This window comes from Myripristis murdjan, chromosome 23 (assembly GCF_902150065.1).
Source record: "Myripristis murdjan chromosome 23, fMyrMur1.1, whole genome shotgun sequence".
Classification (NCBI taxonomy): domain Eukaryota; kingdom Metazoa; phylum Chordata; class Actinopteri; order Holocentriformes; family Holocentridae; genus Myripristis; species Myripristis murdjan.
Genome location: NC_044002.1, coordinates 17,535,282 through 17,552,622, shown reverse-complemented (window position 1 = coordinate 17,552,622; position 17,341 = coordinate 17,535,282). Strand labels below are relative to the sequence as shown.

Here is a 17,341-nt window from a genome sequence, read left to right as displayed (position 1 = left end):
GTCATGGAACCATTAATTTCCTCTTTACAATAAACATCAGTTTATAAGACACAACCTTTTTCGTCTTAAAAATGACTTTTGTCGTGTTTTTGTTGAACTGCAGGAGCCTCCAAAGGAAGACTTGACTGTATCAGAGAAGTTTCAGCTTGTACTTGACGTTGCACAAAAAGCACAGGTACGGCACAGCTCATGTTACCTCCCATATTAGGCTACACAGTTCAAAACACCCACTGATCCATACAATAATTCAACTCTGCTTTCAGAACCTTTTTGGTAAAATGGCGGATGTTTTGGAGAAGATAAAGAAGTAAGTGACATTAATACTGTGCGAAAGACTTTTTTGTGGCAGTGTTGGTTTGGATGTCACTTAGGAGAGTAACTGCGTGTTAATTCTTCCCTGGTGTGTCTGTGTCTGTGTGTGTGCTTATTTTCAGCCTGTTCATGTGGGTGCAGCCGGAGAGCACCCAGAAGCTTTATATTGGCCTGTGGGTGGCTTTCATCACCTCCTGTGTCCTGCCATACCAACTCATGGGCTTCATGATTGGTGAGACAAACGAATTCAGTCCTCTCTCCTTCTGTAGCGTTATGAAAACACACTTAATCCAGGGTTCCTATGAAAGCTATTAATTTTGACAAGTCTGTTCAAGCCAGGGAAGGTGAGGGAGTTCGATAAATTCTTGTTACAAATCATGGTATTGCATGGTGTTCATAGAATTTGTCAGCCTCATTTTAAAAGTAGTCAGTGACAAGTTATTCAGCAAATGTAATATTTATTGCCTATTGTGTGTATGTTATGTCACTTCCCCTGCAAAAAAAGTAATGAACTTTAATAAGACCTCTGAATCTGTGTGTTTAAAATTTTGTTCAAGGGAAAAAACACCATCATGTCGTGTTTATGTGTCGAGTTGAGGAATTTTTTAAATTCATCATAGAATGGGAGCTGTTTATCCTGTGAGGGCTGCTATCGGCATTCTTATTTCATAATATGAGTACTTGCTGCCTCTTGTAAGCAATGTGCCTCCATACCCCTGTAGGCCCTTTTCCTCAGGATGTGCTTAGAGAAACAAAGACTATTTTGTCTTCTAATAGACACAGTGAGATTCTGGTTCAATATGTGTAGTGTATCAGAGAAAATCCATTAAAAAATATGGAAGATATGGTATGATATTGTGCTAAATGGAGAAAATGGGAGGTACTGAGAAGTAAGAAAGTCAGGCAGTATGCCCAGGGAAGGAAGAGGTGAAGACCATTTTGCTTTAGCACAGTTTTGACATCTTTTTACGATTTGGCCGAACAAGATGTTTTGATACCCTCTCTTCCCGTCTCTGCGTTTGTTTTTCTCTCAAATGCTTTTTTTCTCTTCCCCTCTACTTCTCCTCACTTTTGCACTTTATTCCTTGACACCTCTAACTTACATGTGTGCTGCTGCCCTCTCCTTTTTTTTTAATCATCATCATCTCTCTCTCTCGTTCTCACTGTCTAGGCCTGTATGCCGGCATAAAGTTCTTCATCATAGACTTCCTGTTTAAGAGCTGTCCTAAGCTGCGGGACAAGTACGACACGCCCTACATCGTATGGAACAGCCTTCCCACCGACCCACAGCTCAAAGAGAGGACCAACGCCACCGTGTCACGACGGGTGAGGGGGCAAACATCACACACACACACACACACACAGACACTGCGCTAACACAATTTGTCTCTCAATTTCTTGCTGTTTCTCTTCTTCATTGCCATGTCTAGTTCTCTCCTGACGTTTTCCTCCCCCATTCGCACACATGCACCCGCACACACACAGATCATCTGACACAGCTTAGTCTGGGCCCTGCCAGGAACAAAGAATGTCCCATAATGCACTACCTGGAATTACCTTTGCTACCCTTATTTTCTATCTCAGCCGCCCCCAGTGCTAACATGACAGGCTAATGTCTAACTATGTTTATATCTATAGTGGCTTTGCAGGTTTTGTTGCCAACTAACATAACATTTGGTTATCTGGCAAAGATGCAAGTCATGGATGTGAAAATAAATGTTAGCTCTGATAAACACTGGTTTGTTTCCAAATACCCATCAGTGTGTCGGTGTCTTTAGTATTAGTGTCTATTCCAAAACACTTGTGGATTTATAAGAATCAGCTCGAATAACCCTGAGCAGCTGGCTGTTCGCTGTGTTATCTAGCCAGCTAAACTAAGCTAATGCAGCAAAGCAGCTAATGTTATTGAGAAGTTAACATAATGGTAAAAAAAAAAAAAAAACACAGAGTCTGACAGTCTCCATTCGAGACAGTCAATATTTATATGTTTAGAAATGCCTTAAACTGTTTGTGTAGCTGGCATTGTTGCAAAAGGGCACGTTGCATTACACAGATGTCAAATAAAATTACTTTTCTCCTGCTTTGTTGGTCTGAAAAATGCCAATTTACTGTAAGAATGTTTGTGAAAAAGCACTCCAATATTTCCTTCACTGACTATTGCACATAAAATGAGTAATAATCTGTACTCAGGCACATCTTCCATTGAAGTAGTCTGAACAGACACAAGACTTGCCACTAATTTTCAAGGGCTGAGGGGTTGGCTAGAATAAATCCATGCTGGCATTCACAGTGCTGATATCGTGGCACAGTAGGGCAGCCCAGTTATTAGAAAGAAAGCCCTTCAGCTGCAGGAAACCCAAATGAACCAACTGTCTGACTGCTGAAGTGTCCTTGAGCAAGACTCTGAATCCCCCCCGCTACAAAGCTGCTGCTCTGTAGACAACATCTGACCTCTGACCTCCCTGTGGAGGGGGACAAGAGAAAAGGCAATTTCTGTACAGGGACCAATAAAGTGCCACATTATTATCACATTATTAACACATTATTAAACTCTGCCACCCATTGACATGATCTGTTCTTACTGAGTGGATGCCAGAGTTGTTTGCCTATAGTTTGAGTGTGTGCAAGCATGTTTAGTGTGTGTGTGTGGGTGTGTATGTGTGTGTGTGTATGTGTCTTTGCTCTGGTGCCAGTCACAGCTGTACTTGTCATTTCTCTCTCTCAGCTCTCTGCCGTTGAGAAGGTAGGGACTCTCTGGTGTGTCTCCCCTCGGTTCCTCTACTAGTGCCTGGGTGTGCCACTAGCTGACCTCAAAGTGCGCGCGCGCGTGTGTGTGTGTGTGTGTGTGTGTGTGGCTGTGTGTGTGTCCATGAGTGTGTGTATTTGCGGTCTGCAGCACACCTCCTCACATCGGACTGACCGTCAGTGTTTGTGAACAAAATGGATCAAAGTGTCACAATTGGCCACAACCCATGATTTCATAATCAGCCGTTTTCCAGTGAACGTTACCGTACAAAATGTTCCTGCCCAGCTGTCAAATCTGAAATAATAATAATACTCATACAGTAGACATTTTGAATCCATTGTCACAGACACACTCTGTGAGAACTAGAGCAGTGTGTTTTGATGATTTGAACCATGGTAATAAATGAGTAGTAGAAGTGTGAGTACAATAGACCCGTTACCGTAGTAGTTTAATATGAGCTTACCAAATCCTCCCTTCCCCTTACTGTGTGCAGTAGTTGGCTCCATAGAGTAGGTGCTGTTAGTTAGTAAATTTAATTTTTTATTTCTTTTAGTTTGGTTGTCTTTGACTGTTTTGCGAAACATTGGCTTTATTAAAAACAAAGAAAAATATATCTCTCTAAAAATGTATAGACAGACAGATAGGTGGAGACCAAAAATAATTGCAGGTGCATCTCAATAGCAAGTATGCTGTTCCTAGTACACTTAGATATATAGATAGATATAGATAGATATTTATTTTTCATGTTTGCACTATTTTACTAACACTAACTAGATATATAAAGTAAATATTGATTGATTGATTTTATATTTGCTTATTTTATTAACACAAACTAACAGATACTTTTATGCCTGTCATCTGTACTTCAACAATTTGTATGCTGACTGAGTGGCGGCTTTGCTGTTTGCTTTGCACGACACACCTGCGTCTGAGTCCATTGTGAAGAAGAGTTTACAGAGCGGCATAATCAGAGAAACACAAAATTAAAACCCTGAGCGTGGACGTTCTGTCTCATTTTGCCCTCTGCCCTGCTACTTAGAAGGGAGTTGGTGTGGACTGCATTGTGTATGAAGCCACAGTGTTAAAATATTCCTCTCTTTCCTTCCTCCTGTACCTCCTCTTCATCATTTCACCTCTCGCCTCTCCATTACATCCTCCTCTTTCCTTCCTTCCTTCCTTCCTTCCTTCCTTCCTTCCTTTCTTGTCCCCTCCTATCCTCCTCCACTCCCACGTGTCCTTTTCATCTCCCTCATGACGATCTCCTTTGCTGCCGTCTCCCTCGTCATCCTGTCTTTATTCCTTCTCTTCAACCTCCTTTCCTGCATTCCTCTCCTTCCCTCCTCCTCCTCCTCCTCCTCCTTCGTCCTTCCTCCTCTTTGTTGCTATCCAGGTTCAGCCGGTGGTTTCTCGCAGCAGCCTAGCGACCGTCCCGTGTGGGGTGAGCAGAGAGGAGGAGACCGGACGCTCCCACAGCACCAAGAAGGGCGCCTTCCATGAGGTCTTCAACCTTGCAGAGTCAGAGCGCCCTCTGGCTGGTGAGGGTACTCACTGCAACATAAAGAAAAAAATGATCCCTGTTTTAATTTGTGCTGAGTGTGTGAAATATTTGAGATACGTCCCTCATATTGAGTTGCATTTCCTTTAGCGTAATTCATAGGATCCCTACAGAGCTAGATATTCTTCTTCACGTCAAATAACAATACCTCCGCTCTGTCGGCACCAGGTCTCTCTGCTTTTAGAGTGTCATTTTTCTTTAGGTCAATTCGAATTGACTGAACTGAGAATATCTGGAAAGAGTAAGAGAGTAAGAAAAGCTCTGTTTTGGCTTTAAGCAAACACTGAACCTCAGATGCTCAGGGGGATTTGCTCATTTGCTCACAGTCAGTTAGTGTTTGTACTGTGAATCACACAGGTGTGACTGGGTGTGTGGTGTAAATATGAAGTAAGGTGCAAGCTGGAATAGAGTGTGCATACTCAGTTGACTTGGACTGGATGAATTAGTGTTAAAGGAACATTCTAGCTGTAAGCGCATTAACACCATTTAATCACTTGGATTAGCAGTTCTGGTGACGCATTTTTGTTTGATGTTGTATTTTTATTATTCCGTGGCTAACCAGCCAAAAGTAAATCCACTGACATCATGATTTAGTGGCACATTCAGTGTCACAGCTTTAATGGCGTTTGATCAGGGGAAAAATGTCAGTTAACTAAAACAGAAGTTGTCATGTTTCAAAGTCATCGCTTAAAAATAAAAGAGCAAAAGCTTCTTTGTAGACTCTCAGCGAGCTGCAGCGATTTTAAACAAACACACAGGGACAAATCTATCAGAGCAGATGGAGAGCACATTTTTTCCCCAATTGCTCTTTATGTGCATCATGTCTAGCATGTTTACCAATGAAAAAATAAAATTACACCCTAAAACAGCACTAGATTAGAATCACTGCATTGGCTCCCTGTATGTTTCAGGATCGATTTTAAGGTTCTTTTAATAATTTTTAAATGTCTTAGGGGTCTTGGGCCTTCTTATCTTTCTGAATTGCTTTTACCTTATGAACCCTCGCGGACCCTCAGGTCCTCTGACACCGGCCTGTTATGTATTCCCAGAGTTAAAACACGAACACACGGTGAGGCATCTTTCCAGTTTTATGGCCCCCGATTGTGGAACAGCCTGCCGGAGGACCTGAGGGCCGCAGAGAACGTGGATATTTTTAAAAATAGGCTCAAGACCCACCTCTTTAATTTGGCTTTTAACCCATACTCTTAATATGCTCTTTCTTTTAACCTGACTTTTATTTAATGTTCTTTTTATACCCTATACCTTTTGTTTTGGCTCTTACCTAAATGTTCTTATATGTTTATACATGCTTATTTTAGCTTTTATTGATGTTCTTATATATTTTTACTTTATATGTTTTTATTTCTCTATATACTTTTTTATATTCTTATTTTATATGTTTTCATACTTTTATCCCATATATCCAGTGTTTCCTCAGTGGGGGCCCTCTGCGCTGGGGGCTGTTCTCGGCTGGGGCTGGGATGTCTCTTCTCGTGGGGCGCACCGGCTGGGGTGGATGGGGGCTCTGTGGCTCTGTGGCGGTGCCCCGCTGCAGTGCCATGGGTCCTCTGCCTACCTGTGGCTTGGTGGGCCCCTGAGCTGTGGCGTCCTGGCCTGGGCCGTGGGCAGCCCCCAGCGCAGATGGCAGCGCTTCCTGACCTGGTTCCTCTGTACTCAGCCAAACAAACATTATGTGTGTGTGTGTGTGTGTGTGTTTGTGTGTGTGTGTGTGTGTGTGTGTGTGTGTGTGTGTGTGTGTGTGTGTGTGTGTGTGTGTGTGTGTGTGTGTGTGTGTGTCTGTGTGTCTGTGTGTGTGCGAGTGTGTGTGTGCGTGTGTGTGTGTGTGTGTGTGTGTGTGTGTGTGTGTGTGTGTATCTGTGTGTGTATGTAAGAGAGAATTGTGGGGTGGGGGTTTAGAGGTTGGGGTGGGGAGGGGGGCGGGGGGTGTTTTTAACATGTAAAGCACTTTGTGCTACATGTCATGTATGAAAAGTGCTCTACAAATAAAGATTGATTGATTGATTGATTGATAGAGACACCAGTCACCAGTTCCTGTTTTTTTTTTTAAGTGTTAATGTGTTTTAGGGTGGAATTTCCCTTTTTAAATTTAAAGAGAAAAAGCGAAATGGATTTGATAAATGAAATCAGTCAGGATCATTCATCATTCATCAGGTTTATTATTTTCTGGAAAGGGCAGTTTTGCCAAGGAGGCAAGATTTTCAGCTTCAGTTTCTCTTGCAGTGGTTTGAAACCAGGGAGCTCACATATCATCTGTCACCAGATTCAGTACTGAATATGTTGCAACTGCATGTATTATGAATTTTTTGTACTATTATTATTCAAAACACTGTTGTGTGCTGTGTGCTCAGTGTGTGAGAACGGCTGGAGGTGCTGCCTGATCAACAGGGACAGGAAGATGCCCACCGACTACATCAGGAACGGAGTGCTCTACGTCACAGAGAAGTAAGTGGGACATCTTCTCTCAGTAGGCCATCTTGATTTTTTTTTCTTAAATCTCTTACAGGGTGAGAGCAAAGAGAGGAAGTATACTTCACTCCAGGAGGTGGAGCAGTGAGGAGGAACAGTGTGTAACTTAGCCTGATGGGACTGTGGCTTGTGGCGATTGAAAAGGCCCTTGACTGGGAGTCATGCAACATCTCTCTTGCTTTCTCTCTCTGCTCCTCTGTGTCAGTGAATCAGTCAGCAGAGAGAAATAAGGCAGACATCTTCCTCCCAAGAATCTCTAGTCTGTAAATTCCTCTACCTCTTTGTGCACGTAACTGCCAAATAAGGAGGATGTTTCTTGACAGTGGAAATAAATGACACAAAATTTGCTGTAAAATTACTCTTAACATCATAGTCCAACTGTTCTGAAGTCAAACAATGGCACTTTGGGGCCCAAATGTCTAATATTTGCACCATTTTCTCCAAGATTGTTGGTTCTCAAACCTTTGCTGTCATCCCTCCTGATGATTTGGAATATGTTCAAGCCCCCCACCCCATTCCCATTGAATGCATTACATAATATATGAATGATCTCCAGTCATATCTAATGGATCTACAGATCTAAAGTCTAAAGTGTTTGCAGTAATCAGAGCTATAACGATAAATGGCAAAGTGATGTCATATGTTAAAAATATCTTCACCCACGTTTTCTTGTAAACTGTGTTCTTTGTAACTGTACTTGTGTCCAAACAGTCAAAGTCAGAGATTTCTTGTCTACTTTGCATTTAGCAGACAAGCCTGTCACTAACCTGTTCATCACTGGTTAGTACTTGTAATGGCTAGCGTTTTTAACAGTGTCAGATTTGTAGCAACGCCTCTCGGGTGCAAAAGTGACTCAGCAGCTTTGTCCCGCTTGATTTTTACTTTGTTTATAGTTATATTACTGATGTCCCCCCCCGTTGTTGAGATGGCGCTCCCACTTTGGGAAACACTGTCCTAGATTTTCCTCACATGCTCTGCAGACGACCAGCTGTCACTACAGTAGCAAGCAGACGGTGCCTTCACATGCTGTCAGAAATATTGTTATCACCATGTTTGATCAAGCCAATAAAGTATTTTCTTCTCTCTCTCTCTCTTCCCCTCTGTCAGTTACCTCTGCTTTGAGAGCTCCAGCTCCAGATCCAGCTCCTCCAAGAAGAATAAAGTCATCAAGCTGGTGGACATTACTGACATACAGAAGGTATTTCTCCTAATCTAAACTTCTGACTTCACAAACCTCCCCAAGCCTTTTTTTTTTTTTTTTTTTTTTTAATGAATACTGTTATAATTACTTAACATATTCATTAAGCTTTGGGCATGAAGTCACATATATGCTGATTGCTTTGTTTGACAGTATAGTTCATATAGTGTTTAACATTAACCCTCCTCTGTTTTGTTCCCTCCTCCCCAGTACAAGGTGCTGTCAGTGTTACCAGGAAGTGGGATGGGCATCTCCATAGCCACTCCCTCCACACAGAAGGTACAGTATGGGAAGACACAGTCTAAGCTAGTGAAGTGGTATTGTTCCATTTAGGTTCAAACAAGACAAAAGGCCTGATGCATAAATTGCTTAATATGGCAACATATTTCAAATTGTGGGTAAAATGGTTCACATTAATTATGTCATGCATTTAAAACTGAACTAGGGAACTTCACATGTTGGTAGATCCAAAGGACAGCAAAGAGATAAATGGTTGAATTTTGAGGACCTGAGATTTCTGAAATCATGTAACCTCTCATCAATGTTTGTTTATTTTTCTGACCTAAATTCCTCCTTTTTAGTGACTGTAAGCGGTTGGGCACTGTTGGAATAGAAAATTTTGTTGTTGTTTTTTGCTAAAGTTGAGATTCTTCCCGGATATGCAACACCTGATACTAATTTGGTCAAACAGAGTGAATCTATGGCAGTTAGGAGGACAGGAACCTTGGGACAGTGGTATTTACTAATTGTTGAACAATAAAAGGGGAAGACCGAGGCAACTGTTCTTCATATCGATATTAAAGATAGATAGATATTAGCTTATCTCAGTTATACTGTATATCAGTTTCGGTGTATGTGTTGGCTGACATGCAAAAAAAGACTGTACATATTGCAGTACAAAGCACTTGAGATTATTCAAAACAGTGTTATCATTATCCAGCAGCCCTTTTTTGCACCCTACTTTGTAGAAGTGAATTGGCAGAGCAGCAAATCACAGCTGAGCAGATGGTGGTAAGGATTGTGTTAAGAAGTTAAGAAGTTTTTTGTACTACAGAAAAATATCAAGCTTTTAATACATATCTCTATTACAACTGCTGGATTACCAAAGTTGAGGGCTCCTTGTTACAAATATGTGTTAAATACTGGCCAACATGTTATTGGAAGTGTTTTACCCCAGGTATGAATATCAGTATCGGCCTCAAAAATCTGGTATTTGTCTAAGCTCTACTCCTCTTCAGCTGAAAAAGTTCAGAAGCCTTTTTATTGCATGATTAATTCATATCGGACTCATTAAAAACTCCAGCTTGTTTGTGCATTCCACTAATTGCTGGGCATCTGTCTCCTCCAGCCATTGGTGTTCGGTGCCATGATCCACAGAGACGAGGCGTTTGAGGCCATCTTCACCCAGTACATGAAGATCATGACCACCACCAAACCTCCGGCCAACCCAGAGGCCTAGGCAGCCTGCGTCCCACCAGCAGAGCCCCAGGCTTGGGCAGAGAGCCTCCTGAATTTCAACCGGACTGGATGATAGATTCAAACACCACACCGAGCCTCCCCTCCTTCTCTTGCGATTCCTCGCCGACGGTCATCGTCCGACTTTAAAAAGAGGATTCCTTGCATTTAAGCCACGATGGAGGGGGTATGTGGGTGTGTCAGCGACGTTGGTAGTGGGGATTTAGTTAAAGCACACAGGTGAAATCTTTTGGGTGTTGGATAATGCGCAAAATCCATTCACTGTTTGGTTCAGACAGGGAGGGGCGACAGGATGAGTGTGGCTGCGGTTTTTATCGGTCCGTAAATGGCCGGTGAGGGGGCTGGTTCTCCTCTCCCACCTGACCCACCAACTGACTGGCTGACTGCTTTCCTTACTAACTCGTTTCTTCAGATATGTATATGTTTATGGTGCACATATACTGTAGTGTGGGTTCGTGTGCGTGTGTGTATGTGTGGATGTTTGGGGGCGGGGATTAAGATCTTAAGTGTGTCAAGTGGCTCTGTGTTTCTCTTTATACTCCAGTTTAGTGGCCTGATCGCTATTTTAAGAGAGGGCGGGGTGATGTCAAGAAATGCACAGTCTGGCCGCGTAACTCTAAAAAATACCATCAGGAGTTAATCATAAAAGAGCAACGGTTGGCTTTGCTGCAAGACATCCGTGTAAGCCAGTTACGTAAGTTTCACTTGATAAATAACAGCAAAAATAAACATTTGCATTGAAATCTTTTCACAGTTTCACAGGCTGACTGGTGCTTCTTGGCATTGCCCCACGAAATTATGAGAGTGTACATGTGCGAATGTTTTTTTTTTTTTTTTCCTCTTTCATTTTCTTTAATGTGTATATTAGCTGTGAACAGGTCAAATCACCGTTTGACTGACATGGAGCCTTTCTGTTAGTTTACATTGCTGCCGTGTAACTTCTTGATCCTTTTTCTCTTTTTATAGAAGCAAATACGTGTTTCAGCAGCAGCAGGTGGTTTTAGGTGTCTCGTCTCATCTCCAAATCAGAAAATGTATGCTACGTTCAGCATCCGCTTTGGTGTTTGTAAGTGCGTGTATGTGAAACGTGTGTAGTGAAATGTTTTCAAAATGCCTTTCTTTTGAAATCTTATTTCTATAACTCTTTTTTGTAACAACCTATGGGATGAGTAACTGAGCTTACTGGTCCTGGAGCTGCTGAGTCTGTCAGAAACTAGAGCACACTTAGAGAACTCAGACTGATTTGATGCTTTTCGAAGTTTTGGCACAGCAGAGAACCTCCTATGCTCAAGGTCCTCTCTTAAAGGCACAATCTGTATAGTCTGTATATTTAAATCCCCTTCCATGGTATATTCCCCTGCACTTTATTATTTTAACTGGAATTCCTGACATTTTATGGCAGCGAACAGGCCTTGAATGCTCATTACTTTAGTTGGAATTCATGGTCAGTGTTTGAGAAAGCTTCAGGACAGAGTTTAATTTAATACCAGTTATGCCTTTAAGGCTTTCACCCCTGTGGTATTTCTGCTTGGCCTGACGCTGATCCCAGATGCTGGTACAGACTGATCAGGTCTTGGTGTTAACACTGGATTGAAATAATGCCACAGGCTGGATGTTACTGTGAGCCAGGCAACTGTCAAAAGGACGGTAACTTAATTAGGATGCCAAGGTACTTTGACTTGAAAATGAAACAGACATTTATTCAGTCCACAAAGGCCTTCACTTAAATGGCTGTTTTCATCTGCAAATTGAAGTGCCGTAGCACCTTGGCCTTTACATCTAATCCTGATCTCAGAGGGGCAACAGAGAGGCGCCCTCTCCACATTTTGCCTGTGATGATAAAGTAAACGTTTCATTTTTTGTCGGCAAAGGAATTATCGTTGGTTTCTATAACTAAAAGACATCTCGGAGAACCAGTATTCAAATTTGACGAGAGAAATGATCCCAAACCTCCAGAATTTCTTTTTTCTTTTTTTTTTTTCTTGTGGTTATCTAGCTCATTTTGGTGATCCCACTTAACTTAAATGTCAGGTATGTCCAGGTATTGGAGTTTGAGGTTATATAAGCTGTGGTGGATTTTGTAGGCTAGGTCAAGTTGCACAACATAGTTTACTGTTCCAGTGGTAAACGTCACATTAGTTGTAAATCTTCTCATTATCTTTTTGGAAAACAGATCCAAATGTGTTGTTTTTGTGAATTCAAGGCAGGAGAGAGTTAAGAGCCAGACCGTCACTGGAGGGGTTTTTGTCCTTTTTTGTGTGTGTGTTTGTGTGTGTGCATGTGTGTGTTTGTTCGCTAATGCCTGCTTGTAATGCCAGAACGAGCAGACTCTGACATTTTAGTGCTCTTTCACTGGCTCCTGCGCACCGGGCAGAATCAGCAAAATGTAGTCAAAGTCTGTGAAAGGATTCAAAAACTTGATCGTGCACGGTCTGGAATGAAGAGAATATTTCAACGTCACTTTACGATAAGACACCATTCAGATGAATCAAAGCTGGTCTTTATTCTTGCAGAGTGGTTTGATATGTAGAAAAATAATGCCAAACTACATGGGACACGTTGCTGTGTTTCGTGAGGTGAATGAAAATAGGATACGGGACTTAAGGTCTTATTTTTAGGCTGTTTTAGGCTCTCTAGATTCAGTATGAGAGACAGAGTAGCCATTCCATGCTCCCAACTCCTATTCATGCTCAGCAGCTTAAGCTTTAGTCTCCTAACGTGTAAATCTTCCAACACTGTAAAGAGGGATACTTTGCCATTTGAGCATTTAAAATGTCAAAGTTTTCCCTTAAAGTCTGTGTAAAACCTCTTGTCATTATTGTAGTATTAGAATCAAGACCGGATATGAAATTGTCATGCAATGGACCGGTTTTAAGAAACAGATTATGGTTAGTCCAAGACTAATAAAGGCTCCTCAGTGGAGAGTTTCCTTTGAGATTCGTTTCTATGACTAGGACTGGGCCTGTTGTTAATAGGCTACCTTCCCAGACATGGATTTATATTTTTAGTTAGGAATAGATTTGATCCATGAACGGGAAACCTGTCGGATAATAGATCAGGTTGAAATCGGTAAGTAATTAATGCTGTCTCACTGTGTGATCGGATGGCTTGATGTAGTCTTAAAGCTTTTACCTGAAGCCTTTTGTAATCTGTTAACTCTGAAAAAACAGCCGACGGGGTCTGAGAGACCCTACTGAGGCTGCACTCAAAAAAAAAGAAAAAAAAGCACAGAATGTATCACGTAAATGTCTAGGATATTTTTCTTTTGCCAAATCTTTGTTTTCTGTCACCGCCCGCCATATTCTGCCTAAGCTCATGTTTACAGAAAGTTGGAAAAAAACCTTGATATTTTGTTGGATTATTTTTTTTCCCGTCTCGGAGCATCTAGTTTGAACTCTTTTGACTTTGGGGGTTATGAAGACTGGACTGCTGCCTTCTACTGTGGAATAAATGTCTCAACTCTCATTGGCTCACACTGGTCACTTGACTATCTCTGCTCACCTTTAACCAATAGCAAATGCAAACAGTAATGACATTGACACCAGTATTTCTACCAACATACAGCATGTAAGTTGTCATATCCAACATCACAGTACGCATTTACAGGCTTCATATAGAGCAGAGATGGTCATGGTGGGCTGAAATGATGACATCACTGTTTTTGACAAGTAGTCCTCTGAAAAGTTGATCTATTTCGACATGATACTGTTTTTGAGGAAAAGTTGTAGATCCTTTGTTCAGGCAGAACAGGGTATTTTCATTAAAAGTGCCGATTTTCAGATAGTTCTCAGGTGTTTGAGGTACTTAAAGTTTTAAGGAGATCATATACACATTTTTGGAGGAAAATTGAGAAAAAAAATCTACCTGCAAAACTACCCAGTACTTGCAGTAATATTTAAAAATATGGAGAGCCCAGTCTTGAAAAGTGTAATCATTTTGTCAGCCAAGGGATTTCCTCCTTTGAAAAGACAACCGTGATTTTGTTTCATTTTGTCCTGATAATCATTCTTTGAAAGCGGATGCCACTTTTATCAAAGGAAGATATTTCAGTTTGAAGTGAAACTCCTCACGTACGGACACAGAGGAAGCCAAGGTCAGTGATGCAGCGTGGCTCAGCTGGTACTGCACGGAAGGAAACTTCCACCCTGAAACACATTAACACCGTTTACAGACAGGGATTGGCGACTTACGTTGTGTTTTCAGTGCCATTTTTGTTGTTGTTGTTTTAAGGTGTAATTATGTTTTTCTTTGGTTAAACTCACCATATGTGAGCAGCTGCAACTACAGTGGAGCTTTTAATGGGTGAAAGGAGGGAGCTCTCCCTCTTCTATGCTGGATTTCTCCCTGAATGTTTGCATAGATGTTGCTGCAAAAGGCCGAGTGTACACTGACACTGACACTGACACTGAAAACTGACAGTTAGCATTTGTGTTATAAAACGGCAACCTAAACACCATACAAGTTGCCAGTCCAAGGCTCAGTGTTAATGTGTTTAAGGGGGTTTGATTCCCACTCGGGCCACCCGCTGTATGTTAAAAAATGAATGCACTTACAGTACTACAAGGTGCTTTGGAGGGACGTGTCAACCAAAATGGCCTACTGTTATAAATGGCAAGCTGCATAATGAGTACCGTATATCTTAGTAATAGCAAACGATCCAGAGCGGTGTCAGGATTTAGCTGCTGTCATGTTAAAAGACAGGGAATATGTCAAAAACAGTGGTGTCGTCCTTTCAAGGTCCCCGCATTCAAAGCTGGTGTTAAGTTCCTGGATTCTTGCTCTCTGTATTAAATACGTACTAGCTCTTCTAGCTGTGTGTAAATGTTAATTAAAGTATTCACGATGACAACCCAAGGGGGCTGGGTTTTCCAAAAGAACACAAGTGTACAAACTGTTAGGAGTCCGTTGTGTAATTCTCAACTCAGTTCCCACTAGGCTTAAAAAAAAAAAAAAAAGAAAAAAAAACTGGCCTTGTATCCTTCTTAATGACTGAAGTGGATTTTAAAGACTGAATCAATTCCAAATTTGCCTGATTTCACAAGAACTATTTAATGGACTGAGAGTAATCCTAACAGTTTGTACAATCAGCAGAATAATGCCTAGGTACTATTAAATCTAAGCCCGAAGCGATTAATTCACTGCAAGGTAACACACACCGCAGTCTTTACACAGAGTTTGGATTAATTGTCATCTGTGTCATAAAGGGTAAGATGACTCTCTTTTCTTTTCATTTTCATTTTTTTCTTTTTTTTTGGCGAAAGGAATTTGTATACAAAATGTTGAAATGTACAGTGAAGAAAACAAAAAAACATTGAGTTTTTAAAAGAGAAACCTGTCTATTGTAAAAGATAATGTGATGTACAATTTTTTAATTTAAGTAAATGAATTTAAGGTACCTTGCTCTTGCCTCTGTCTTTTTTTTTTTTTTTTTTTTTTTTTTTTTAATCCTGAAATTTTTAGGTCTTCCCTGTGAGATATTAAAGTAATTCCTTTTCCTAGAATGAACAAAAGGCACGTTCTCCCAAAGATAGACTCATTGATGTCACTCCTGTTAAAAATGTAGGCGAGACTCACCAAAGATTTTTTTAAAAAATGACGCATTCATCTGTCATCGGCATTGTCAAGAGACATAATGTAGTGCCTATAGTCTTTGTTGTCACGCTAATGGAGAAACTTGAGCTGAAATACATCAATATTTCTTTTGCAGAACACAATTTGTCCATTTTGTGCGGAGAAAACCATTACGATAAGTTCATCTTCCACTTTCTGTCATACAGGCAACAGAATAACTGAGGATTTTTTTTTTTTTTAAAGTAGGGAGAAAATCTGACATTGAATTTCTAAATAACCCTTTGTAGGACATACACAACATTTACATAAAACTTTCCCGACATGTTACATTTCATCTAGTAAACAAGAAATCAGCGTCATATCTTGTTGGGTCAGAGGTCAGATCCGGTAACCACTCTTTCTTAAAGCACCATTCCAGTGATTTTGCATGTTTAGCGTAATATTTACAAAATGTATAAACTTCATAATTCCAGCTAATCTTCTCCTGAAGCCAGCAGTCGCGTTTTAGAACTTAAATATCATGTTCCCTCCCTTTTATCCAGCCACTGGTTTCCATTCATTCCACTTGGATATGAAAATTAACTTTCAGACTCTCTTCACACCAGTATCGATCACTGTAAGAAAGTCGTCCATGTTAGTTTTCCTAAAAACAGCAGCACTGTTGGGTTTGGATGACTTGAAAGTGGCTGGTGTGAAACACTCCCTCTGCCAAAGAAAGTAGTCCCCAGGGAAACGTTTGCTTTACACAGCCAAATATCAGTTCCAGGGTTTATGAATGGAGACGACTTTGTTTGCCACAGAAGCAAAATATTATAAAAGGCAGGTGTTGGAACCAAAAATTCAAATTTGAAAATCGAGGGATTTTTATTATTTGTTGTGAAATCTTTACTAGCATGATTTGCAAAATAATTTGTTGCAATGTAAAAATGTGGGTAAATTGTAATAAATCCCCCTTTTCTCAACATAATAAATAGGCAGTTATTTCAAAGAGCACTCAGAAAGCATGTGGACCAAACTTCAGTGAGGAACTAACATATTTTACCTCACTTCCTGTGTGTTGCTGTATTCCCCCTCTAAAAAAAAAAAAATTATAGGTATGAATAAGGTGATTTTTCATGGCTGCAGGGCAAAAAGCATCTTTACAGGTCTTCAACTCCAAGTAAGCCAGTGCGTCAAAGATGCTGCTTTTGTTCAGCTGCTTTTCGGGCTGAAGGTGGTCACACAGCAGGCTCGCCCTCTCCCAGCACGGTGCAGTGCCCACTTCCCGCCACATGATGTCACTGTAAGACCTGCTTCAACAGGATGGAAGAGCAGCAATAACCTGGAGACGAGGCAAGTCACTCAGCCAGATGAACAGAAATAATTCAAGGTGATACTTCACTGATCCCTGAAGGGAAATTCACTTTTTGCTTGCCCATACCCCACCCGGCCCCCCCACCCCCACAGGGAGGTGAGAGGTCAGGGTCAGCTGCAGAAAAACAGCCCTGATGCTGGTAGGAGCTGGGTGTCTTGCTCAAGGACAGCTCAGCAGGATGTAAGTAGTTTATTCTCCATGGAGGATGAAGGGAGTGGTTACACACTGTACATGCTATACATATACAATGTTTTGGTTCAGAGGGAGGGGGCATTGGTTATGTATTAATGCAGGTGTGTTTTCACTGTGTCACGCTCTAGGGGGCACTACCCAAGCTGGACCCCGGCCTGTTTTAGGTGTATTTCACTCACTTTCATTGACTATTTCATTAACTGAGAAGTTTAATTAACTGTGTCTGTATTTGTAGCCCAGGTGCATTATTTTTCACCCAGTATATAAGTTTCTATATATATTAAAATGCATTTTAGTAAGGTTTTTTTGGATTGGCTGGCTAGAAATTTGATTCAAATTTGGTTCATTTTAGTTAAAAGTCATCATCACGTAACATTAATGGGATATCCACATCATATCTTCTGTTTCTTACATTTCACTAGTGCTTCATAAGAATAGTTGCTGCTGATT

At 41.0% G+C, this 17,341-nt stretch overlaps 1 protein-coding gene across 3 annotated transcripts in view; it reads left to right on the top strand.

The window, feature by feature from the left end:
- Nucleotides 1-14,780, top strand: part of gramd4a (GRAM domain containing 4a) — a 65,766-nt gene extending 50,986 nt beyond the window's left edge. For 2 of the 3 annotated variants that reach the window (XM_030045659.1, XM_030045657.1), the window contains 10 exons: nucleotides 104-175; nucleotides 264-307; nucleotides 435-544; nucleotides 1,484-1,638; nucleotides 3,038-3,055; nucleotides 4,449-4,593; nucleotides 6,983-7,076; nucleotides 8,208-8,298; nucleotides 8,509-8,577; nucleotides 9,647-14,780. In XM_030045659.1, the coding sequence (XP_029901519.1) occupies nucleotides 104-175; nucleotides 264-307; nucleotides 435-544; nucleotides 1,484-1,638; nucleotides 3,038-3,055; nucleotides 4,449-4,593; nucleotides 6,983-7,076; nucleotides 8,208-8,298; nucleotides 8,509-8,577; nucleotides 9,647-9,757 (909 nt within the window). In that variant the 3' untranslated portion in view covers nucleotides 9,758-14,780. The remainder of the gene's footprint in view (nucleotides 1-103; nucleotides 176-263; nucleotides 308-434; nucleotides 545-1,483; nucleotides 1,639-3,037; nucleotides 3,056-4,448; nucleotides 4,594-6,982; nucleotides 7,077-8,207; nucleotides 8,299-8,508; nucleotides 8,578-9,646) is intronic. The other variant, XM_030045658.1, reaches the window with a different exon arrangement.
- Nucleotides 14,781-17,341: the final 2,561 nt, after the last annotated feature.